At 39.7% G+C, this 26,558-nt stretch overlaps 1 protein-coding gene across 7 annotated transcripts in view; it reads right to left on the bottom strand.

The window, feature by feature from the left end:
* The window catches only part of GRIA4 (glutamate ionotropic receptor AMPA type subunit 4), a 212,028-nt gene extending 187,437 nt beyond the window's left edge, over nucleotides 1–24,591 (bottom strand). For 3 of the 7 annotated variants that reach the window (XM_032747702.3, XM_032747708.3, XM_032747705.3), the window contains exons 1-2: nucleotides 24,066–24,282; nucleotides 22,764–22,922 (exon numbers count right to left, since the gene is read on the bottom strand). In XM_032747702.3, coding sequence (XP_032603593.2) covers nucleotides 22,764–22,922; nucleotides 24,066–24,153 — 247 coding nt within the window. In that variant the 5' untranslated portion in view covers nucleotides 24,154–24,282. Of the gene's footprint in view, nucleotides 1–22,763; nucleotides 22,923–24,065 lie in introns of all 7 variants that reach the window. The other 4 variants (XR_004367554.3, XM_032747701.3, XM_012569742.5 and 1 more) reach the window with 3 other exon arrangements.
* Nucleotides 24,592–26,558: the final 1,967 nt, after the last annotated feature.

Genomic DNA, 26,558 nt, shown 5'->3' with positions numbered 1-26,558 from the left:
CACAATGTACCAATGGCATACATGTTCTTTTATTATTTGCAAGACTAGAGTACACCAGTGAGTAGTAAAATACAAATTATTGTCATCTGAGGCTTCTAAAAGAAACATGAGTTTTCCAAAGATGCATGAGGAAAACTGTCTGCATAGCTTCTTTTTACAGTTTGCTTGAAATTCTGCAAATGAAATCAACATCTTATGTGAGATTGTGTGAGATTTTTTTTTCTCAGTAAAACAGTCAGGAACATATCTGATAATAAAAAAAATATTCTGTAATTTCATTGTTCTACACTGAATTCAAAGTAGTTGTCAAAACTAAAATGTCAAATACTAAACCTAGAAATTGGTATTTAAGTATGTTGAATGTGAAGGAGATGAGTGAGATAGGGAGAGAACATGCTGTCAGACATACTCACAAAATGCAAATGGATTAATGAAATGTATCAATAGCAACAGATCTGTATGTTTGGCTAAGTGATATTTTGGAGGAAACATTTTGCCTGGTTTAATCAAAGCTTGATGCAGCTTTCTGCATAAACTCCAGAAAAACAAATGCCAGTAAATGAAGATCTGACTCCTTCCCATTCATTTCATAACTTAAAACAGGAAAGACACTGTAGGTGACAGATATGATGTGCCTCCAGCTCCCTTCCCACACCAGGATGTTGAGAATTTCAGGAGGATACACAAATTCAGAAAGAGATTAGGCAAACTCCTGAAGGATGGATAAACTGATTTAATAAGTCACCACGGCATGGATAAACACATTGGCTCCAGAAATCTCTACATCTTGGTAGAAGTGGTACGGTCACAGTGCAACTGTTCTCATGTTCCAGCTCCCTGCTTTTCTTACTTTTCCTGTTTGTCTCATGGCAGTAAATTCTTTCCATTTGCTTTTCACTCTCTTTTGTTATCTTGATTGAAAGAGACCACATTAACAACAAGACTGGTTCACATGTCCCCAACTCTGGGTGTGGAGAATACTTTTCAAAATAAAACCCAAATTATTGAAAACAAAAATTTAATAAAAGAGTCAAAAACCAATGATAATTCAGATAAACGTCAATGAACTCAATCTAATTAACTTCTGTTAAAAAAAAAAAAAAACAATCTGGCAAAGACGAATCTAACATCAAAGGTCAACAGTGTCATGTCTTGCTTTTTTTGTTTTGTTGGGTTTAAAAATAAAAAAAAAGCTACTGCTTCCACCCTGCAATGCAGGCAGAATTTTAGATAATAAAATAGAGAGGAAATTGGGCTGACACAATTCCGGAACTACAGAAATGCACCTGACAGACCTCAGCTCTTATCAGTCTTTGACAGGTGCATTTAGGTATTCTTGGGTTATTGCTCTAGGACCTATTAACCTCTACTGAGCCCAGATTTCACCTCTTACAGTCAAGATCATGCAGGGATACTTGGGCGTGTAATTTAATAGAAACCTCCAGAAAGTACATAGTTTCTCACATCCTCAATTTTTCTGACACCCTCAAAAATCTCCTCACCAAATAAAGTAAAAGTTTTGCTTTATTTCCTAAGCATAGAAAAGCAGACATTGCATGCCAAGGTGGCAAGTGAACAGCTGAATAACATATTTCCCTATTGGTTGTTTCCTTTGCAGGCTGCTTTTTTTTTCTGGGCTCCCAGACAACCACAGGATGTAACTGTGGACTTGACAACATCTACATTAAAGGCAATTTTACTGCAAAAGCTAACAATAGATAGCACTAGATTTTATTTTTTGACCTCTTATATTCCTGACCTCAAAAGGTCCAGTTTTCAGCTGCTAGCTGTGAAAATATCTTTTCCTGCATCATCACTGTTATAAAAAAGCTCAGAAGATGAAAAATAACTTTTTGGTGTATCTATGCACTGCAGGACTTTGGATTATATTCTTGAGTAGTACTGTGGTATTGACCACTGCCCGCGATGGGACCATTATAGTAATGGATGGGAAAGTAGCAAAGATGCAGCACTAACATTCAGAGATGAGACACCAAGGCTTTTTCTCTCCAAACTTTTGAGTATATAGGGTTTGGCCAAGATAAGGTTTTGGCCAAGATCCAGTGCAGGAAGTTTGTAAAAGAATTGAAAAGAGCTTCTGGTATTCAGCCAAAGCCTCTAGTTTCTATTAGTTCTGAGGTTGCCTTTCTTATTTTAATATTCAATGTATATTTTTCGTTTCTTGCATGGTACCCCAGAGTACAATACTGTTGCTTTGGCCTCTAGGGAGACAAGTACCTCACATGAAAGAAATTGGACAAAACTAGATAGAATCATAAAATAACGAAATTTTTTATGTTGGAGGAGACCTTTAATATAACTAAGTCCAACTAATAACCATTTTGTCTTGAAAAAAAAAAAAAAAAGAATGTGCTAAACATCCAAAGAAAAAAGAAAAGAACACCAGTACACTTAAGGTCATCGGCTAAACCACTCTACAGTAGTAATTTAATGATGTCCCCAAATGTGCAGTAAATGTCTTTGGGTACTCTTACACCTTTTAGAAAGGTCTGTTTTACAGAGAGATCAGGTAAATAAATCAGTTCACTAGTTCTGTGGTGTAAGACTCCTACCCCCGCCTGGGAGGGGGAACCCATAATACTATCTTGTCCACTTAGGTATCTAGCACGTCAGCAGGTCTCTGGAAATTGTTTTGGCTTATGTAGAGTGCAAAACACAAGGTTTGGGGAGGTGAGGATATGCAGGTCATATTTGCTATTCTGGGAGGGTCAAGTGTCCCAGTGTGTCAATTCTATCCACCAGTTCCTGGAACAGACAGAACATTGTCACTGCACCATCCTGCCATGTGGTACCACCACACCAGTGCTCTGATGCTAACAGACAACACCAAACCATGGTCTTGCCTCATGACAGTGCTCTGTAGGCCTCAGTGTTACCAGCCCAAGCTGACAGTGGGAACAGGACCCCCCAGCTCTACAAAATTAGAACAGTACACGAAGATCTGCAGTGGACACAGTGGAGTAACTCTATCCTACTCTGCTTACTAGGGTGTCTCACGTCTGCACTTCATTACCTACCAAGGGTAATAGGCCGTTAGCTGGGGAGAACAGAGCTATTAATGGATTCTGTTACAATATAATGCTTCGTTAACAGAGCTCTCAAAGAAATCAACAACTTCAAAACTCCCATAATCAATTCAATTTCATCTGATATATTCTCTGTCAAATTGCATTTCAAAAGGCTTTTATAATACCAAAACTCAGTTATCTAATAACAGCATTAGCAATGTTAATTTTCTAATCAGAACGCAAAATCATTAATTAACCATGCCTTCTTTAACTGAAAGAAGCTGCAGTTCCTAATCAGTAACCCTACGAATCCTTTGATGTTTATGCATAGAAAGGGTACATTCTCCTCTGAAAATACCTGAGGCTTTCATTAGTGCTGGTGTTTGCATTGGACACAAAATTGCTTCCCTGGTTCTGCTCCTCTCCCATGCTCCCATTTGGTACCATTACCTACAGCCACAGGAGGCTGATGCTCAGTAGCAGGAGCAGCACTCTCAGGTGGTCCTCACTTCCCAGAAACAGCACTCAGTGTTCCAAAGACACCTCAGGTCACTCCCAGCAGCCCAAAGATGTTGGTTTGCCATCATGTCTAGCCTGTCCTTATACTAGCACAGTGGTACATAGAAGAGTCTATAATTGTAACAGGATTGGGAACATGCCCCAGAGTAAGAATGGCAATTTTGCCTCAGGAAAAGGATCCACCTATCTCCACTAGTGTCCAGAAATCAGTAATTCCCCTGAATATTCACCTAGCATAAAATTATTTGCATTTCAACTCCTGATCACAGGTTCTGAGTGGTTTGGACTCATGGATCTCTGCCAGTGCACAGCTAATTTGAACTTGAGTCCATGCAAACTGCTTGCAACCCCAGTTTTCTTCGGGAAAAAGTCCCATAGGACTACCACTTGTTATGCAAAACCACATCTGTTTTTTGTTTCATTATTTGTTTGTTTGTTTTGAATCTGCTGCTTAAAAACTTTGTTGAGAAAATAGAGAAAAAATATATTATATAAATAACTCTAATTTACACCATTATTACTTAAACTCCAAAAGTTCATTCCACTCTCTGGAAACAATTGTTTCCACACTTTAATGGTTATTAAAAAGTCAGCATGGACATAAATTTTCCTTTAAAACAGCCCAACAATAAACAGAAGAATATTTTCCGATTTTTTTTTTTCAGGCAAAGATTATTATGTGAAAATCCTACACTACATATTTAATATATTATTAAAACAAAAGTTAAAAACAGGATAATAAAACAATGGTTCAACAACTGTTCTTGACATTTACAATCAGGGAATTAATTTTCCTGGGAAACACTGTTCTCCATGCTCCAGGAATATACCCTTTAAATTTGATGATAAACCAATTAGTAATTGTATATCCCACTGAAATTAAATGACAGCTTTAATATTTCTAGGGAAAATAAAACATACTGCTAAGGCTATAAACTTTTTCATGACAGCACTATAAGATAAAAAGCAGAAAGTATGTACAATTTTTAATTTATTTTCATAATAATAGATTGCCATGTAATAGCTTATTTGCTCTTTTAAAAAAATCCTATTTTTCAGGCAGCATTTACAGAGAATGAAGACAGCCATTGAACACACCCACCATGAAGTTTCTTACACCTATATCTAAATAAGTAAATGGCTCAGACTGTGCTTCATCTGTCAAGAACCTAGTGAAGGAATTCAGCCCCTTCCAAGCCTGATGGCAAACGGTTCCTTAGCCTCAAGCAAGCATTTCACTTTCTTTTCCCCATTTGTAAAATATTTGTGCTTTGGCCTGAAGTACAATGAGATGTCCTGAATGCCTTGTTCAGCTAAGCATTTTGAACTAAGTGTGCTTAACCTAACACATACACACAATTGCAAAGACTTTGACATTATAGGTTTTCTTGAAAAAGTACAAAAATAACTTTTTCTGAGATGAGCCTTGAAGAACATCTGTAACATTTGTTTTAAAGTGGAATTGCTAAAAGTATATCAGATGGATCATAAAGTAATGATTATTTTCACTCACAGCTTGGCTACAAGTAATTTGTAACTGATAGGGTGTAATGTCTTTCTGAAGTACAAAAGTGCCCCCTTAAACTCTCAGATATGGGGAAGAGGACCGCACCCGACATGATTATGCCATTGATTTCCTTCTCGAACTTTTTTGTGTACTTTCAAACTTTTAATAGCAGATCACTGCTGATGAAAACATTTAGCTAGGATGAAATTTCTGTGTTTGGCACATACATGAATAAGATCAGACCTCAAGTCATTTTGCCATGGAATTTCCCTAGGAGATGCTATTGTACACACAGCATACACAGCTGAGCATTGAATCTTTTTGAAATTTGCAGCTGTCCTGGAAATTATATAAGAAGTTGGTTTTGGCTGATTTTACTTATTTTACAACCAAAAATAGAATCAGAAGTTAGTCAGTTCACCACACTACTGACTCTGTAATTGGGTGAAACCATTTATGCGCTTCAGCAGAAACCCTACTGACCTTTTTTTTCCAGACAAAATAAACTGCCCTTGACATTTGGTGATTCAATTGGGAGAAGAATTCAGCCCTATTTTTCAGAAAAGTGAGAACAACATCTCCCATTAGCTTCCTGGCTCATGGAACAGTGTGTGTCCTCAGCACACCACTCCTGGAAATAAGACACCAAATACCTGATCAGTAGAAAATGACAGAGTCATAGACTGGGTGGAATTTGAAGGAGCCAGAAAATCTGTCTCATTCCAACCCCTGCCATGGACAGAGACACCTTTCACTAGATCAGGTTGCTCAAAGCCCCATCCAACCCAGCCTTGAACACTCCCAGAGATGAGGCATCCACAGCTTCTGTGGGCAGCCTGTGCCAGTGGCTCACCACCCTCACAGGAAAGAATTTCTTCCTAATATCTAATCTAAATCTTAGCATAGCTTCCAGGAGAACCTGCTCCATGACTTTGCTGGCCACCAAGGTGAGACTCGCTGGTCTCTAGGTCCCCATGTCTTCCTTTTTTCCCTTTTTAAAAATGGAGGTTATGTTTCCCCTTTTCCAGTCTGTGGGAACGAACTTCACCTGCCTGCCATGACTTCTTAAGTATGCTTCTGAATATAATTTTGTAAGTAGGTGTTTGCACAGTAGGCAATGGGGTATCTGCCATTTTTTGACTTTTAAAAAATCACAAGTACCTTTTTCAATCAAAATCTATGAATTATGTTCCCAACTAAACTGCATCATGTAGAGTAAAACAAGTTAGTGGCCCTGAAATTTTGTGTTCCCCTAGACTCTCCCAACACCCATGTGTGGGGACTAGTAGAGACCATGGAACCTCCCAGCCAAGTCCTGATCCAGACAAAGAACTACCCCATTTAGGAGCAAGGTAAGATATATCTGACACTAAGCCTTCACACAAATCGTGCATTGTATTAAATGTCATCTCCATCCTAAGCATCCCAAGACACCTCCACAAGAAAAAAGAATACTATAAACAAACAAAGAATTTCTATTTTCTATCTTCCACTACATCTTTCATTTAAAATGGCATTTCAAGCCATGGACATATACACTACGGAGCTGCCATTTATTCACCTTTAGGTAAAAAGCATTCCTAGTTATAATAATTACCTCTAATGATCTAAAATTATGTGCTCATCATTTTCTTATAGCTGATTACTTCTCCAAAGCCAGCCATTGACAGTTAGGCAATCATGTGCTTTGCTATCTAGACTCAAGTTACAGCTGAGTATGTTATATACTGAATATATATCACACATCTCACATGCTACTTTTAATTTAGCCTGAAAAAAAAAAAAACTGTTGAAGCTGGTGATTGTATGTTAACAAGAGAAAGACTGTGAAAAGTTCATTACCTAAACATGGTTTTATGTCATAAAATCACTGACATATCATCTATCATACCACCCAAACTGATAAGCAATTTCTAGAATATTTATTATTAAGTCAGTTAGAGATATGTATTCAAGAACAAATGCAATGAACATGGTGGTTGCTGTTAAGTAACCAGAGAAATATTTGCCACAGAGCATATGTAACATCGTGGCTGATCCTGTAGCTTTTGCATTTAACAGCTCACATTGTACTTAAAGCTTTGTTTCAGAACTCTGAACACTTGTGATGAATATTTCCAGCCCCTCATCCTGGAATGACTTTGAGAGTTCAAGAAAAATAGCTGCAGCAAGACAAGTGGAGGAAAGAAAAATTCTACACACTCTACTCCAGCATCTATTACCTATGCACCATCTTCCATTTATCTTTCTTGCACTGCAAAGCCAGCCCAGTCTATTTGTCTACCTCCTATTAATGAATTATGAATATAGCTGATAATTAAAATTCAGTATTTACAATCCTGGCTGTGCAGTGGCACAATGTGTGATTCAAACCTGTCACTCTGTGTTAAAAGCAAGGTATGCAGATCTCCAGGTCTCTGGCAACATTTCATTTTCTTGCTAGAAACACTTAGCAGACATGCTCTTATGACATGGCCACAGTGTATTAACCCTGAAGAGCAAGAAGAAAACACACATAATTTCAAGACATACAAAGAAGCACCAGTTATTTTGCTTATTAAAAAGTCTGAAAGTTTCCCTCTGAAATCACCTATTTTTTTGATTATATTCACTTATATTCATCTTAGTAGCTGCAGCTGAGCTTTTTATGGCAGAACTCAGTAACTGCAGTAAGCCTGAAAGTGATAAAGTGATAATCAGCATTTTTAGGTTCTTACCTCTACGGAAGAAATGCTGATGCCCTCTCCAGCCCTGCTGCCCAGCCACCCTCTGCTGTGGGGATGTAGGTGGGCAGCTCCATGGCTGGAGCCCAGCAGCTGGCAGGCAGCCACAGAGACGGGCACTGCTCCGCACAGCTGGAGCTCGGGGCAGGTTTGTTCCATCACTCGCACAGAGCTGCAGCTCCCCCCACTTCTGCACAATTTTATCAGCTAAACCTCAGGGTGGGGATAACCAGCCCTGCCTGTCCCCCGAGTGCCTGCACAGCCTTCCCAAGGCCAGCCGGGGTGTGACAGCGGGACAGGGACAGCGGGACAGGGACAGCGGTGCCCCGCAGGGAGGGGAGCCACAGCCCTGCGGGACAGCGCTGACACATCGCCCGTGGCCGGGAGGCAGCAGCTCCTCCGCAGGGCGCTAATGACCCGTGAAACAGCATTAATCCAACACAGCACCTGCCCTGGTGTGCCTCGCTGAAATGCGAAATGCCAGCTCTGCCCACATTCACCCGCTCTGGAATTTTCTTTTCTTCCCTTTTTCTTTTATTTTTTTTTTTATTTTTTTATTTATAAGATTTATGCCGGTGATTCTTGGTCATTAGTTTTGAATTTGAGGTAAAACAACCTCCAAAAGAACTCCCAAAAAACAAGTATCAAAGCTAAACTATGATCCCAAGCGTATCTGAAAGTCACATCTCTCGCTCACACTTGATCACATCACTAACCCTCTTCTTACAAAGACATGCATGTTAGAAGGACATGTTCTGCCCTCTCTGCAGAAGGACTTTCCTTCAGATCACAGCTGGTCTTTTTGACTAAAGAATGCAGAAAGGATAGTTAGCAGGTTCCTTTCATAAAGCTTGGTGGATGAGATGGCCCAAGAGGGAAGGGAGAAGGAAGGGCAACCACGTCAGGCAGTTCACTGGGACTTGACTCCACTCATATCCTGCTGCCTGTTCTTGTTTTTCCAGGGTGCCCTTGTTACTGCCTAGACCCGAGAGATCTGCTGTAGCCTCTTGAGACCCATAATGTGCTCTGGGCAACACCAAAGACAATGACAGAGGAGCAAGAGGGGCAGAACAGGCTGCTGAAAATCACTATCATCCTGTGAGCAGCATGTGGAGTGGGACAGAGGTGACTCACTAAATGCTTCTACAATACATGTGTGCATTCCTGAATATTAGAAAACAATAATTAAGTTGAAATAGATAAGGACAGCAGCTAAAATACAGTTAAATATACTAGTTGCTGGGACAAATTTCACGTTGGTTTTACATCTCTACAAATTATGAAAACTGCCTTCAATCTCTGCAATGTCTCTTGAGTCCCCATCCTGTGAGGGACAGCAGAGCACCGAGCCAAAGCTTTGCCCCAGGAATTTCTAGCCGCTCATTTTTTGTTCTCACACTGGGTGCTCTAAATAAGCAATTGGATGAATATCACCACAGAATTTATTTCTGTCATAAATTTTCAAAACTACCTATATGAATAACTTAAAGTCAAAGTCCTTCAGGGTCTGGCATAAATCCAAAAGCTGTCTGAGTGCTAGATTTAGTATTTCGATCACTGAAGTGGCTGAAGGTAGTACAAAAATATATGCACAGAAGGACAGCTCTCTGTCAGCTATACACATTTACACAGAATTCTGGGCAACAGTTTCAGCCAGAAATTAACAATTTGGTCTAAGTAAAATAACTCTCATCCAGACTTCCAACAGGGTATTGAAATTTACCCTGCCAGGATGTGCAATGCTTAAAGTACCTTAGAGTCTTTTCCTGAAAAGCATCTCCTAAAGGTTTACAGTTCTCCACATAAAGCCAAAACACAGCATTTTAAAGGTATTTAAATGTTTTATAGATCTTTCTCTACATATAGATGGAAGAAACCAAGTAAGACATTTTTGCACATATCTGCAGCTCAGCCTAAGACACCATCCCAAAATGCTGTAGCATAGCCTCGGTGATTTGATCCTGTTATCCCAAACCTCCTCTCTTGGGCACAAACACTGTCAACCAAGTTTATAATTTGGAACACAAGTAACAACCCTAAGAAAACAGTACAAGCTCCAAAAACTAATCTGGGTAGAGGCTGTACTGGATGAAATGTAGATGCAAGAGTAAAAGGCCCAAATAAGTACAGGGTTACCATCTTCTGCTCTCCTCATGTCCTCCACAAAGCTAAATGGAAATAGAATTAGCTGGGTAAACACAGGCATGGTGGAAAGGAGATACTCCAGCAAACCTCTGTTGTAATTCTAACACTGTAGGGTGTTAGAAATTCCAGGGGATTACAGCCAAACAAACATCAGGGACCAAAACATCTATTTGGTAAGGATGAAGAGAAAAGAGTGAAAAATATTACAGTATAACCTCTGACATTGCTTCTCATGCAATGATGATGACCAGTGGTAAAAGCATTTCATCCAGGGTGGCACCAGGAATGACCACATGCAAGCTGCCCTCGATGGAGGTCTGCTATGGGTAACAACTGGCTATATAGGCAGCAGAATTGTGGTACATCCTGGACTTTAGGAAGTCTGAGGCATTATTTTTTCCCTTGAAGTCATGCATCAGGATAGACACATTAATGGAAGTGACAAAGAATTCTTTCAGTCACCCATGCTACAGATACAGGGAGATAGTCTGCTTTGTTCCTGACAGGTTTTGAATGCTGCCATATCTGTCTGCTGAGAGAGGTGGAAAAACGGGCAGGTTCTCACTAAACTTGGGAATTGTACATTATTCTAAGTGTGGAAAGTCTATATCAACAAGTAAAAAACCCCCAAACCCTAGGATTTTAATGACTTTTCTGTTTTTGTCTTAGTGACAAAACTATAGCACCCCTTTATTATGGTCACATACTGTAAAGAACTTACCATCATCACAGCACTAACAATAGATACAAAGTTTTGAAAGTTTGACATTATTGACCTTATAATTTTAATTAAATGTGAAACACTTTTATTGAGGCCAAGAAAAGGCCCTGAGGGATTTTATTTCAATAGACAGAAACTGCTAACTTACTGTGCCAATAATCCAACAGTTTGCAGACAATAATTTCCCAGACAGGAAGGCAGTACGTTATTGTAATGCACATCTTTTAAGAAATCAACAGGCTTAAAGCTATACCAGTGTGTTACATTTTCGGTGGCACACACTTCACTCACTTAACTAGTACTTCTAAGACCCATGATGTGCAGTCAAGAAAGGAAAATATCTTATGTAAGCATGTTCCCACTGAATTGGAGAGATTATCCTTTAATGTTCTCCTGTCTTTTATAGGCACAAGAGGAAAAAATCTTCATGGTGCCGAGTCCTCTCATTCACATCGTCTTTCATGACTTCATTTTGCAGTGAATTACTCACAGACATGGAGAGGAAGGTGGCAGAACAGCCCTGCTTTACCATATGAAATACAAGCTAGCAGGAAGGTGAGGCTCTGGAGAGCAGTTTCTCAAGGTGATGCTCCTGACAGGGGATATCCACACCTTTTCAAATGGTTAACATTATGCTGGATCTCATTTTAATTTCACAGACACTATATAAGGGCAAGGAACTGCAATAATTATTATTATCCTATTATTGTAATTGCTCAAAGGATTTTCTGCTAGTCTCCCATTTAGCATAGTATGTGAAAGGCTGACAAAGAAAATGCTATTAAGTTGTGAAGTCCTGGTGCCTGACAGCTGTTCTGAAGAACAAGAGATTCCCATAATAAACAGTAACTTGAAAGAATGATGGGCTTTCTGGTCCTTTCATCAGGAAATGAAAAAACAGTAGTCCCTCAACATCTGTTAGAGACCCAGAAAAGTATGGAGAGAAGCAACCCAATTCATCTGCATGAACTGTTTTTTGTGGTACAGCACCACCACTCCCCCAAAATGTTGCACATAATGAAGTCCAAGTCTGACTTGGGGGAGTAAGAGACAGAAACAAGCAGAGTTTTTCTGAGGACATATGCAATTTCTTTTTTGTTTGTGACCAAGAAGCAAATCCTTTATACTATTTCCTTTTCCTTCCTTTCCCTGCAGTAGTTAAGCTGACAGTTATCTGCAATCAATACATTACAGGAGCTAATAAGCTGCCTTGGCTTCTGGTGCTGAACCCAGAAGCCACAACAGCCTGTCCCTAGCTGTGTGGTAGGATTGGGACATTATGACTGTGGTTCTGGGATGCCTGGATCCTCTTCAGTGGTGCACAGCATGGGAAGCACCATGTCAACTGCTTCCACTGGTGGTGCTTCTTGAAAACTGCTCCCATTTTGTCATGTAAAGCTGGGCCATGTATCAATAAAAACCAGAATAGAAGAGAGAAGAAGATAGCTGATGGAAGTGAACAGAATTTTCTCTTTTTCTCTTGGAAGAGTATTTTTCAGTCTTGTGCTATTCCATTACTCCTCCTGTGCTTCACTGGATGTCTGGTCTAGGTGTTACTTACCCCTCTGTACTAAGTTTTCAGCTTGTCACAACCACATGTTCACCCTAAAGCATTTTGAAGTCATGTCAGCTCACACCAGTTACAATGCCTGGTTCACAAGCACCAGCCACACCTTACAGCTCTTTTCAAAAGCAGAAGATTCCCCATGCAGCAAGAAGTGCTCCATGTCAGTCCGTTCTCTTCCCTCTGAATCCTCTTTCTCCAACACCAAATAATGATGTTTCCTTAATACACGGCCCCTGATGTATCTTGAATTTCTTCTTCCACCCAGCTGGGCATCCACAGAGGGCAAAGAGCAACTTCACGGGCAAGATTTCAACTCTAAATTAAAGTCCTCACTCTGGGTAACCTCTCATTTCTGAGTCTGCAAAGGTGCCTGAAGAACCAGGGCAGACCCAGCTCTCATCTGGGTTCCAAATCATCTCACGCAGCACCTGCCGAAACCTTGTCAATTATGTGCTGCACACATGCACTTGCCTTAACTGTGCCTGTTCTTTTTCTGAGTTATCTGAAAAGACCTTTACATTTTCCGTCTGATTTCAATAATAACTGAGTAATAAATAATTTAAGTAAATGGATGGAGTAAACAGAATGCTGCAAATACAGCTATTACTACAACCATAAATAATTGTTGAGGTCTTCTGTTACTACTTGTCCCTGTTTTAGTGACTTAATAATATCAGGAAAGAAAGGGTTTGTTCTTTTTTATTCTTTCCATATACATCTGCTATTCAGAATGCTGCAACAGATCATCAAAGACAACTATGGGAGCACTTCTTGTATCCCTTTATTCAGTCTTTTGCTTTCTACAAATATTCTTGTGTTTTAAATCTCATTCATCATCATGTTTGTGTTCTGGCTGCAATCTCATCTGACACACAAAGCAGATGAAACTAGGGATTTCCAAAGCTAAATTCATAACTCTTGATATCTTAAGCTAACAGCCCAAAGCCTCCAGGTGAAAGCAGTAATAGATTCACATCCTCTGTGGCTCATAGGAATTGAAATATATGGTAACATATATGAGCATTAAGTTGTATTTGTAGGTAGATGAGTCAGTGAATACAAATAATGGGGATTGGCATACAATCATTAGCAGAAATGTACTTAGTGGTCTTGGAACACATTTACCAAGTTATATTACTGTTGCTTCAAGCCACAGACCCTGCTGGGGTTAGGAGATGTTTTTCTCTTATGAGAGGGAAAAAAGTCCTACCATTTGTGTCCACCCTAAGCATTTTTCAAGGGAACTTGAAAAAGGTCCCGGTAAGTCCTTACATATCTTGCCATAACTAAACCATGCTACTAAGGATGTCCCAAGCCACCTTTCTGTGCTGGCAAGACACAGTTCCAGCCATCCAGAACAAACCTCAGGGGCTCTGGGAGCTGCACAACTCTGACAACTCGATGAAAATCATGCTGATTATGGTATCCCTCTAAAGTAAAAGCCAAAAACAAACTCAGTACTTTTTTTCCTTGCCTACTCTTTATGGCTCCTACATTCAAGACAGATAAAGACACTGGATGACATATCCCAATGAAGTCTTGATGACATGACAATTTGCCTGAGATTTTTTTTCTGTCTTCAAGTCAATACTGGATTTATTCAGGAAAAAAAAAAATTACAGGCTGAATAAAGGTATTAAGGTTGGCTGACAAGAATCTTGATGGCCCCACTGAGTGACTAAAATGGTCCCATCTAGCCTTAATCTGTGGACATTACTGCATACTATCCACACTCCCACTCACTTGGTGACCTTTATTTTTTCTTTGTTGAAGCAATGATGCTCGTATCCATCAGTCAACATTTCCTCCCTCAGACTGCTCTCACATCCTTCCTACATCATCTCTAAGGACTTCTAACTTGGATCACTTCCATTTGGCACCACATCTGGCCTTCCAGACACACACTTTCATGAGATCTATGTAATCCTGCAGCAAATGCCAATGAAGGTCCTCCCAATACACCTCCACACCTCTTATGCTCTCTTTCTTGAATCTTTCTTTGTGTCTCCAGACAGCAACTCTAATTATTAATTAATCTGTATAATAACATATCATACAGAATTACTCTGCTGCTTTTACCCCCTCAGAGAAGCTGACCAAGGACACTAATTTTTAAACAAAGGACCTGAAAAACCCCTAACCAGCTCTCAACTGCAGGCCACACAAACAGCTACAGTGTTAACAGGGTGTGCAAACAGCCCCAGACCCCAGCTTTTTACTTGGCTTGTGCTTTCTACTTGGAGGGGAAGTGAGAAAAACTCCCGACTCAGCCAAGAGCCCATGACTATTGATTTTTAAAGGAAATTATCCTTCCAGCTGCAGTGTTTTTGAAAAGCCCACTTTTAAACAGTCTTCTCAGTTTAAATGAATGGAAATTATCAAGGCTGAAGGCCTTTATTAGCAAACCTCTCCAGGACAGATCCATACAGAAAACCTCGAGGAAATCACTGAAAGAAAATCCTACACTACTCTGCTGAGCCTGAGGTTCTGTAAAAGCTTCTTCCCTTTTCCCCCCATCAACTTAGGTGAGAAAACAGAGAGCTGTTTATTGATAGCCACATGCCACTTAAAAATTATTATAACTTTCTCTCCTGAATTTTACGTGAATGTATCTGTGTTTGATAAAATCTTTCTCCCTTATACTCAATGTTTTCCAGACATAGCATTAACATAGCATCATCCAAATCCATATCTCACATTAACTAGTAGTGTGAAACACCTCTACTGAATGTCAGGAGTATTAAAGTAGCACAGGAAGCTTTTGGGGACAAATAATATGCTACATTTTGCACTTTCTTTTATACAAGAATTTCCTCTCTTTCTACTGTTTTTACCTTGAATATCTATTACATGAATCGCTTTTCCCACTGGGAACACAGATCTGACCCTGACATGGTGACATCAGTGAAACTGCTAACAAAAAGAAATCATGGAATGGTTTGGGTTGGAAGAGGATCTTGACAATAATGAAAAATGAAGCATAAGGCATAACTGAGAAAGAAATTAACAAAAAATAATTATTTTTATAATAATTCCTAACTATTTTGCTGATAGTTTCTAATACTAACATATGCATCATCTTTAACACCACAATGTGAAGATATAAATTCCATATCCTTGAAAACTCTGGCAAGCAAAGCATAAAGGTCTAAATTCTTTTCAGCAATTAACTCTCTACCTGTGAACTTTCCTAAAATTTGATGATATTCACTAGGCATATCTAAACTTTACATTAAGAACATTAAAAAAAAAATAAAAAGATGAAGCAAATAAAAAACAAACTTGCATTTTTATGGGTTTAGAAGTTCATTATGAAAATACACCACAGAAGCAACTGGAAGAGTGTGCATGCAGAGATGGCACAGGATCTACCCCACAGAGGGTCTGAAAGCAAGAAACAGAGAGCTGTTATGAGTAGTTAAATAATTATATATTTTAATACATCTTCAAAATGTGTTTAAAGCCTTTCCCGACAATTAGCCTAATAAATAATATAGTGAAAAGCATAAGTACTTCTTCTTTTTTTTTGGGCTGTATTTGTATTTACTGAAAAAAAGCCCTGCATGTTGGTTATGAATACAGCAAAAGGTACTGCACAAGCCTGCATGCTTAAGGAGCAATTGCTGCATATAAATACAACATTGAAATAGCCTGTGGAACACAAGAAAACAGTAGCCCAACTGACTGTCTTTGTAAACAGGCAATTATGTACCAGGGGTCCAATTGCTAAACATTTTGGTTTTTAAATATAACAGGAGTTAAGCAATTTAGTATGTTTAAAAAATTGAGCTATGAGATGAAAAAATGAGAACATGCTCCCTTTGCAAATAAAGTGGATTCCTACTACTTCTTTTTAAGGAGTTCCAAACTCTGCAATCACTGCTCAGGTAGATCCCCTATTTAAATCATAAACAGCTCTGCCTGGGGAAAAAAAAAACCCTCAGGACAAGGGCCAGTGTTTGCATTGGAGATTGTTAATAATAGCATAGCTGATCAAAATCCAGCCATTACAGTAGCTTTGTTGTAACTATCCAGGTATTTCCAGTTGAGTCCAACATAAAACTTAGTTATAGTCAGCTCTGGAGGAACTGGTGAAGAGGAAGAATGAGTTGAGTCTTTCCAATGTGCAGCCAGGACAAGGGTGAGGGGTATGTATCACCCTGGTTCCATCTTCTCACCATACGGAACTTGCAATTATTTGTACAAGTCAGGCAGACTTGTCTGTCTGGACTATGGGCAAACGAGCAGGGAAGAAACACAGTCCTCACAAGGAAGTACCAGCACCAACAGAAAACACTTTTCCCATGCATTATTGCACAGAGGAGGACAGATTTTCCCAAGTGCTCAGCGGTAAGCAGCTCCCAACAGGAAGGCAGGTGCTGCTAAGGACTCCAGAAAACACTAGAATATCTCTGAGTGCCAAAACGTAGGGTAGCCTTTCTTTTGATCCTGAGTGCCTGAAAGCAGACATCACTTATATAGAATTTTTGACATAACTCAAGATATAACTACACTGACAAACAACTGAATCCATATCAACATTGATAAAAGCCAGTAGGACCTACATAAACCATAATAACAAAAATCTAGTAAGAACCTGAACTAGATAGAGGAAGATGTTAAAATTTCTGAAAAAATTATTAAAAGTGAAGCCAAAATTTCAAAACAAGACACTGCCATCAGATACTTTGGAGTAAATTTATTTTCCAAAATTCAGAATAATTCTTGATTTACACAGAAATAAATTATCTAGTTTGACTTTGTGTCCTACTACATAACTTCGGTGTGCTCACCTCAGTTGCAGAAGCAGACTTTGTGCTATACTAGTCCAAAATCTTTGCGTCAAGCTAAGTGCCTGAGGAATGGAAATCCAGAGAACAGGCCAATTTTCCCTATAATTACACTGGTGCAATTATAGGGACATCTTCACTTTTGCACTAGCATAGATTTCATACCCTTAAATCAGTCATGTATTAAGGAATAGGAACTATGAGAAATTATTATTTGGTCCAACATTTTTAAATCCAAGGAACTTCACCTGTTCACAATCTGGAATTGCACAATTCATTGTAGTATCTAAAACCATTAAGAAATCAAAGCAGACGTCTTCCCCTCTCATGAACAAGCAAGTCTCAAAACAATCAAGACCGAAAAATGAAATGCATGAGTTATTTTGACTAGCATACAAACTTAGATCACAATGATAAAGCTCAAGTTAATCAATTTAATTTACTTGTTAAAGTGCTTTGTCCTACACAAGAAGTACTGCACTGCTTTGCCTACTGCAAAAGGAATGAAGAAATACAGTGTTTCTTATTAATCCTCTGAAATCAACACTAAATTATTTCTATAGGCTCCTATAAAGCTTTTTGAGTTTAAAGTTTTAGTCAGTCCAGTAACATGCTAGAACAAATGCCATGGAAATGAATGTTTTGGACTTCCAGGGTAGGAATCTGACTGTATGTCAGCAAAGGCCCATCATTTATTTTCCCAACAATAACCTTGAAAATTAAAACCAAACTCTTATGGAGTGGAGATATTGACAGTTCATCTTGTCTCTGTTGTATGGCTATTTACAAATATCACATTTAGAGCTATGAAACTCTTTGACTATGGATGTTCTTATCTCTAAAAAATATACAGAATCCTTCTTATGGCAGATGACACCCAAGTACACACACGTTCTTTGATTCCATCAGCAAGCGCTAATAATAAAAAGTGTTAAGAGAAATTGCTTTCCATAATTGGAGTCTAGCTTGAGATAAATTCTGTGCATTAAAGCAAAACACTCACTTAAAAAGGATTTTTGTAATCGAACCTACCTTAGAAGGGTAAATTTTAATCTAGTTCCATCTTTCTAGCCAACTGGTACACTGTTTGCTTTTGCAGTTAAAATCTGACTGTATGATAACTCCCAACACACCCCAAACTGCATCCTTGGGAATACTGCACTGCTCTTGATAGCAAAACACCATGCTGATGTATGAAACCTCACTTACAGAATAAAGAACACCATGGTTTTAAATGACACTGATTATTCAACCAAGGTTATGCTTCTATTGCTAAATTGAGTTGTAATTATAAAGCAGAATTAATAACCAAATTTAATGAAAATCCCATTATGATGCAGCTGAGGAAATCAAAGTTGAAACTCCTGTAGGTAAAATGACAGATAGTCTCAATATAAGGGCAATACTATGTGTGAGTCTATTTCCTCAGCCTTCTGGAGTTCTCAGCAGAAAGTTAACTCCAAAATGACATTGCCTCTCCCCTCAGGAGCACGCACATGCCCAGAGACAAACACACAGAGAGGTGAGAGTGACAAGGGAGGCTGCTCCTGTCTGACCTCAGGGCTGCCTCTGGCCTCAGTAGATCTTCCCCAGAAAATGCATTCTCACTAGTGAGACAGAATCAGGCCCTCCGAATCTAGAGGGCACAAGAGTCAAAAACACTAATCCTGGAGAAAAAGGAAAGTCATTCCAAGATACAAAATTTTTAATTCCAGTAGGCTTTTCTTCTCATCCATATGGAATGTAAACAAGATTATGCTTTGGGAGATTTGCATCGACTGGGATTAAAATCTAGTAAGAACAGAACTGTGCAAAAGAGGAAAGAAGTGCCTCATTTTCCCTAAATTACACTTATTAGGTATTATTCATCTCAGAATACCCATGAAGTCAAACAGACTCAAAGAGAAAAGCTTTACTTTTAGTATAAAACACTGATGAAAGACTGGAATCAATCTCTCTTCATCCACTTTAGCCTAACTCTGTTCAAGAACTGCAAGATGCTACAGATTAAGGATTTTTCTAACTTCAACAGAAAAATTCTCAACCACAAGACAAGAGCTGAAAGGCAAATAGTTCTTTGTAAAATCACAGCACTACCTCTCATAAGTACTCAAGCATGTTTAATGTTGACTGCAATGCTGAGATATACTAATGTACTATATAGATGGTACATGGAGGGAAGAAAATTATTTTGCATTCAGCTAAAGAATAAATATATACAATCCTCTCCAAAAATCAATGTTTTGCTCCAACATCTGAAATCAAACTGAAATCAGGTAGATTTCTAATAATGAGCAGAATTTCCTGCTTATAAGTGGCAGAACAATGTATGCCAATAGACAAATGTTTCAGCTCTGGTGTATTGTGTTCTGATGAGTAAGAATCTTGTACTATTCATGTTTTTGAATAATTTCAGCTCTGTCAGTAAGAGGGATTCTCTGAATAATGTATGTAGTGCAAAAGAAATGAACAGAGTTTAAATAAAACACGCAAATGTGAAGGGAAAAGAAAAAGGACTGAAACCTCCAAAGTGATATAGATCAGATCAATTTTGATAACTTTTGGTAACAGATTCTATCTGCTAAGGCAACCTGTTTCATATACATTCAGGATTTAAAATAAAATACTAATGTTCTAGGCCTGTTTGAAGAAAACAAAAATGCTTAAAATAACCATTGGCAATTAGCTATGACATTGAACACACAAAATTTTTCCAGTTCCAAAAGTATTCCTGGGTGAACATTTTGATGTATGTTTTTTACCTAGTGAAAAGAAAAAAAAAATTAAAGTTTTGCTAGTGTTGCAGGTAGTTACCTGCTAGCATGCCATCCATAATCCTTTGGAATAATCTGTCTACTGTCCCTGACAGATGCAAAAGGTCAGGCCCTGAATCTTCACAAGTAACCTCTGCAGGAAATGGAAACAGAAATAGAGGAAACTGGTAATGTCTCAGAGCTTTATGCTTGAACTCCCATGAATATTCATCTCGGTCCAGCAGCTCTCAGGCTTTTGTGCTGTATATTTGGGGACATGTGCTCTGAGTAATTTCTACACAATAGCAAGGTCCAAACTCACTGTTTCACAGTGCTTCAGCAAAGAGTTTTCATTTCATATTACCATGAAATCACTTAATTCATAGCTGATGGTGGGGGCTTCTTTAATTAGGTTAGAAAAACTCGCACATCTGCGCTTTAGAAGCCTCTGTCAAGCCAGGAAATTCAATCACATGGAAGCCAGTGTCCTCCAGCTATCAGACAATTGATTTTTGCGGGACTCTGCTCACATTTAGCTTAAGGAACATGAGATATGTTCATTCAGTTGTCAGTCGGTTTGCCTACATTTCATTAGGAAAATATCTGTTGTTTAAAAAATATTCTTCAGTAATAAAATATTTTTAAAAAGAAGAAGTAGTCAGATTATTGGCACAAGACTGCAAAATATGAAATAAATGCAAACTTGGACTAATGCAAAAATACATGTGCATTTAAATGGCAAGTAGAAACATAAATAAGGCCTTTAGGATTACTTTTATTTAATACAGATGTACAGAATTTTATGAGCATACACACACATAAGCATATAAATTTAATTTTCCCTTTCTTCTCTGCCTCCCCCCATATTACAAGGATTCATAATTTCTAAAGCTATTAAACACTTTAGAACCGAAACTGGGTTCAGCTTAAAGAGAAAAAAAAAAAAAAAAAAAGATCAGGTTATGAATCACAATTTCTATAAATGACAGCAAACATAATGGAAGAGGTGCTCCTCAGCTAAATATAAAGCAAAAATAGCATAAGGTGGTTGGAATGAGAGAAGAATCTGCTGCAAATAGTGTAAATGAGCAAAGGTTTGGGTAAACACTTTTTGAATTTAAGGTGCTTAGTTTTACAGAGAAAAGTGGTCCAATTTTAGACAATTTTAAATTTGTGCAAATCAGAATTAATTCACTTACATTCAAATTGAAAGACTAAGCTATATCCTTAATCCAAAATGTGGCAATAGCCTGAGAAATTGTCAGAACTAGATACATAGGTAAAATCTAGAATAATTGACTTCACCTAAAATTACAGATTTTAATCCCATCCTCTTTTACTAAAAATTAAAGTTTAAAAAAGTTACTGTGTCATTGGTCTCCGTGGAAGACATGTAAAAGTTGGCATGAACTGTAATATTTTCTCAATGAACTACACCTGCACAGTCCTGATTCTTTCCAGTTTCAAAGCATCTTTTGAAATGTTTTTTACCTTATGGAATTTGATACTGATTTCCACACTACACACAACTAACACATTGCTTAATACAGAATTCACACTTTATGGGACATCACTCTTTCCTGCATAAAATGAATGGAGCCATTTTGGCAGCTCAGAAGCTTTTCCTCTTAAACAAGGTGGCAAGGTCATCTGAAACTTGAAGTAGCAAAGACTTGTATAAATAAATTTAGCAATCATGCAATAAATAATTCATGAGAACTGCACAGCATATTGTATGTTTACATATTAAAAAGTGCCACAGAGATGGCAGTGAGAAAGTGAAGAGAAATAGAACACATATTTTTAAGGCACAATGAACACTAAGACATTCTCCAGCATGTTTCTATTTTAAACTCGCTCAGCAGTGTCGCTTAGAGCATCTACTTCCAGAGGCAATTCACTCTTGAATGAAGAGGAGGGATTCAAAAACTTAAGAGCTACAGAGGAAAACCTATAGAGTCCTGAAATACGAACATCAAAGTAGTAACACTACTAGAGTCTTCAGCTTTGCCCCCCTGTACACCACCCTCTTACATAATAACATGAATTCCTTTTAAGAAGCCAGACATACATGAAAATAAATAGAAATAATGCTTTGCCCCTCTCAGAGATTAGGCATATCTAGTACGTGTTTCAACTACTGGTAAAGACCTGGGGTGACTGAAATGTAGCAAGTTTAGCTAATTATATGTCACTTTTTACAAAACAGAAATTAAAGAATATAAATGTTACCTCATTTGTTAAGGGCATTTCTTGCTCTGTCTTCCTTTCATTGTGTATGTGCATCTGTGTGTATGTGGGTGTGTGTGTGTGTTTATAAAATATATAGTAGGACGACAATATTTGTTCCAGTTGAGGTGGTCTGTGAAATGAAGTAGATCAGATACTAACTTGATTTGGCACCAATGTATGGATGCACAGAGACATATCCACAGGATGTATGCATTACGAAATGGTAAGAGACATTTACAACCTAGAATATAAGAGCAGGGCTGCCTCAAGTGACATCACCAGATCAACTGCAGCGTCAAGCAACTCAGATATATTATCCTGCACACCACTGCTTCCCTGTCTCCTTTCCAGCCATTAGAAAAGCATTTGGGAGCACAAACATTATAATAGATTTTCAAATACACTCCAGGCACAGCATGCACAGAAGCAAACAAAAGTGTGGGGTTTATGCACTTATTGAGACATTCATAATTTTTCTTTACAACAACAAAATTCATCTCCATAGAAACCAGGAAGCAAGAAAATACAGTAATACTGCAGCTTACTTTTTACTAAAGTAAATGTCACATCAGGTTAGTCAGCAGAAGGCAGGAGAGGGGATTTTACTCCACTAAGGAACTAACAAGGACTGCTGCCCCTTTTGCTCTTCTGCAAAGACTATCTGTACCAAAGACAGACTTCCTGATGTATTTATAATGCAAGATAGCAACGTGGTTTCCTGCTCTTTCCACTGCAATTTATGCGTAAGGTGGTCAGATCAGTGGCATGTTTACTTACAGGCATTTGTTACAGCGAAGCTGTTAGCTGTTTCAATGTTGTCTACATGAGGAACCAAATTAAAAGGTGCTTCGGATGCATTGGGGCTGGTGTTATGAAGAAAGATCGCTAATCGAAAAGCAGTGTATTCCTGATCTGTGTTCCTGATGAAGAGACCACCTACAAAAAACAGAAAAAAAAAAGGCAAAAGCAAAAGCAGCTGGGTAAATCACTTGCAAGCCACTTACTGTCTTGTAAAACCGAGCAACTGTCTCTCCCAAAGCTGCACAGTAAGGCAAGTCCTAAGACTTTAATGGATAAGGAACTAATCGTATTCATAATCACAACCACTGCCTTTAAATCACCGTCCTCAATCGACTTTAACCTCCCTGATGCATTCATGCTTCTTTTCTGACTTCTCAGTTTTCAGCCTTTCATACATAAATACCCAGATTTGTCATGATTACAGTGACCTTTTAAAGTGTTTAGCCTCCATCTCCCTGATACTGAACACACTGGTAAATCAGCTGCTCAACAGCCTCTCACGTTAAGTGGCGGGCTGATTAAGCGGAACGATGCTTTCTGGATTAAAAAAAGGGAATACCAACTCGACGTAGGATAATCCGCACTGAAGAGGAAGATAATGAACTTTGCTCCTCTGCAGCCATGTGCAGGCAGGGAGCAGCTCAGCCTTATTAGCAGCATCTTTACAAGTCCACAAGAAATGATGCAGTGATGGAGCTGAGCTGGAAAGAATTCAGATAGCTGCGTCCCATCCCAAACACGTCCGAAAGGAGGGAAGCAGAAAGCGGTGGGAAAGGGGTGAGGATGGGGCACAGGACTACAGGGAGACAATTACAAAACCCTAAACTTTCCAACAACAGAGACGAACGAAGGACCGTGTAGCCTTTTAGCCTCCCCCCCCCTCCATCCCCGGCGGCTACCGCAACCTCCGGTGCTCAGGACTCGTCATTCCTTCGAGAGTCAGGCAAAAGCAAGGGGAGTCGGAGGGGGCTGAAGCAGCCAAGAGGCATCAGCCCCGAGCCCCTTCCTGCCCTACCGATAGCGCACACCCGGGGCTGGAAAGAGTTCTGCACAAGATGAGCATCCTCCTTCCCGCACGCGAACGCACACAGAAATATTTACACACACAGACACACGGAGGCACATATACAGAAACACGAGGATGATTCGTGCAGGCACGGAAATGGGATGGTGCTGGAGGAGAAATCTCCAAAAACTGCCTTCAGAGCCTCCTTTCCAACTCACTTCGCAAAGGATTGAACCCCTGGACACACGCACGCAGCCCAATGCAGCGCTTACCTATTTGCACGCTGCTAGGAAAAGCTCCCATTGCTAGTCCCCAAAAGCCAGAAAACAACAAGACAAGCTGTCTGCAAATTATCCTCATCTTCTCTTCTGCCTCTCTGTCTCGCCTTCTCCCGCTCGCTCGCTGGATGCTGCTCAAAGAGGCATCGAGGGCGAGGAGGATACACACAAAACCAGGAATAAAAAAAAAAAAAAATTAAAAAAAAAAAAAAAAAGGGAAGGGGAGAAAAAGAGAGGTTTCCTCCTTTTTCTTTTTATTTTTTTTTTCTAATTTTTTTTTTCTGGTGGTTTGGTTTTAGAATTTGCTCGCTATCCTCTCCCGCTCGCGCCCTGCCTCTCTCCCGGCTGCCGCTTCAGCAAGCCATGCCGCCGCGGCGGATTTTTCCCGCAGTCTCCATCGCCGGGGAGCGGAGCGCGTCCGGCGGCGAGTGTTGCACATGCAGAAGATGGTGGTGAGTTTGGCGGCGGGGGGCAGCGTCTGGCGGAGGCGCGGCGCGGGCGGACATGCGCCGTGCGCCCCCCGCCGCCCGCACCGCCGCGGGCGGCAGCCGCCGTGCGCGCCCGCTCCGCCCCGCGCCGCGGAGCCTGCATTTTACAATTTTTGGGGGGGGTGTGTGTGTTTGGTTTTGGGTTTGTTTGTTTGTTTGTTTGTTTTGTGGTGGTTTTTTTTGGTTTGTTTGTTTTTTCCGCCCTCCTCAGCCCGCCTTTTTTCCTGCTGCTCGCCCATCCGCGGGCGCGCAGCATCGCGGAACTTTGTGCTGCGGGAGGACCAGGCAAGGCCGGTGCCCCGGGCTGGGCGCGGGAGGCTCGCCCGCTGCAGCCCATCAGTGGGGCTGCTGCTGTTAAGTGCCCGTTATTATGAATGAAGGTGGCGGCGCGGATGTGCGGGCGCTGAGCGGGTGCGGAGCGTGTCCCCCCTGCCCCTGGGGGCGCTCCCCTCCCTCCGCGCTGCCTGCCGGGCTTTGCGGCACTGCATGGAGCGCAGGGGAGCGCTCAGCGCTGTGACACTCGTGCCAAAGGGAGGGAGAGCGAATGAAAAGGAAAACTTCACTGCCCCTACACCGCCTCCTTTCACTGTCCTCCCCCCCCAACCCTTTTTTTAATTTTCTTTTTTTTTTTTCTTTTTTCTTAATATTTTTAAGTGGGGAGAAAATAATGGAGCTCTTTTAGTGTCTAGTCTTTTTTTGGTGCCTTTGAATTTTTCTCTTCAAGCCTTGGAAGTTTCCCAGAGGAGCTGCCAGAAGTCTGGGTCTATTGCAGTTAATAATTAAAAGATATATATAATAAATGATAGGTAATGAAATCATCCCACAATAGCTGTATGTCAGAGGAGGGAGCTTCTAGCTTCACATGCGGCTTTACAAGATACTTCTATCAGTCACAGGGAATGACTGGAGTTGCAATAGCATAGTTTTAAAATGTTAATTGACAATGCGAAAGAATATAGATTTTTTTAAGGTGAACTTTGTGGCTCTGCTTTGAAACACACACATTTGCTCCAAGAACAGAGTTTTGCCTCCTTTCATTCAAGTTTACTTTCTTAGTTTTTTACTGCACCTTGTGTCCTCAAACTCTCCTGTTGCAGGGTGAAAGACAACCCCTCTATTTGCTGCAGAGGGTGACAGTGATTTGTGAAGAATGATTGTGGGCTCCTAGCATCTAGCACATGGGAGAATAAGCACAGAACATTGAAAGCAGAGAAGTATAGACAGACAGACTTATCAGCTTGGACATGTTCAGCTGTGTGCACGTCTCTGTGTGTGCGTGCATATGGGAGACGGCGAAGTTCCTGTAAATGAATTATTTCTTGAAAGATTTCTTTGCAGATCAATGGCAAACAGACTTAACCTGCATTTCAGAATACTCATTCCTTTATGTTTCAGTAAATCTTCTACTTCTGTTTACTTTCCCCTCACGTTTTCCCGTCTTCTCTCTGATACAGCAGGCTTGTTCTTCACGTTATTTACCCATCTCTTTTCATGACCTCTGCTTTTGCTCTTGATGTTCTTTTCTTCTTCCTTGCTTAGCCTCCTTTGTCTCACTAAATTCTCCCCAAAATTTGGTTCCTCTTTTCCTCCTTTCTTCGTTGTTTAACTTTTTGATTTTGTAAGCCTAGATAAAAAACAATGAAAATGAGATAATATTTCCACAGCTGCCTGGTTCTTCACCACTAGGAGCAAGTGAACTTAGAAAAATACTTAGTTATTTTGCTGGCACATAGGCATGTGAATTCGTGAAAAATTAGTATTAATCGTTAAGATTTTAGACCTATATCCATGATAGTGGATCAGCAATTTACTACCTGAGCTGAAGCATATGCTTTGGTCTTTTTCAAACACAATGGTAGCATGTTAATTTAAATTTAATTTGAGAGTGCACAAGGAACATACAGTGGTCTAACCTGATCTGACCAAGAGCTTCACCCAGCGATTCCTACATCAAATCTGTAATTTCTCCTGGAGTTGGACAATGTATTTTAGAGAACCA

Source organism: Taeniopygia guttata, chromosome 1 (genome assembly GCF_048771995.1).
Source record: "Taeniopygia guttata chromosome 1, bTaeGut7.mat, whole genome shotgun sequence".
NCBI lineage: Eukaryota > Metazoa > Chordata > Aves > Passeriformes > Estrildidae > Taeniopygia > Taeniopygia guttata.
This window is presented reverse-complemented; position numbering and strand designations above follow the sequence as displayed.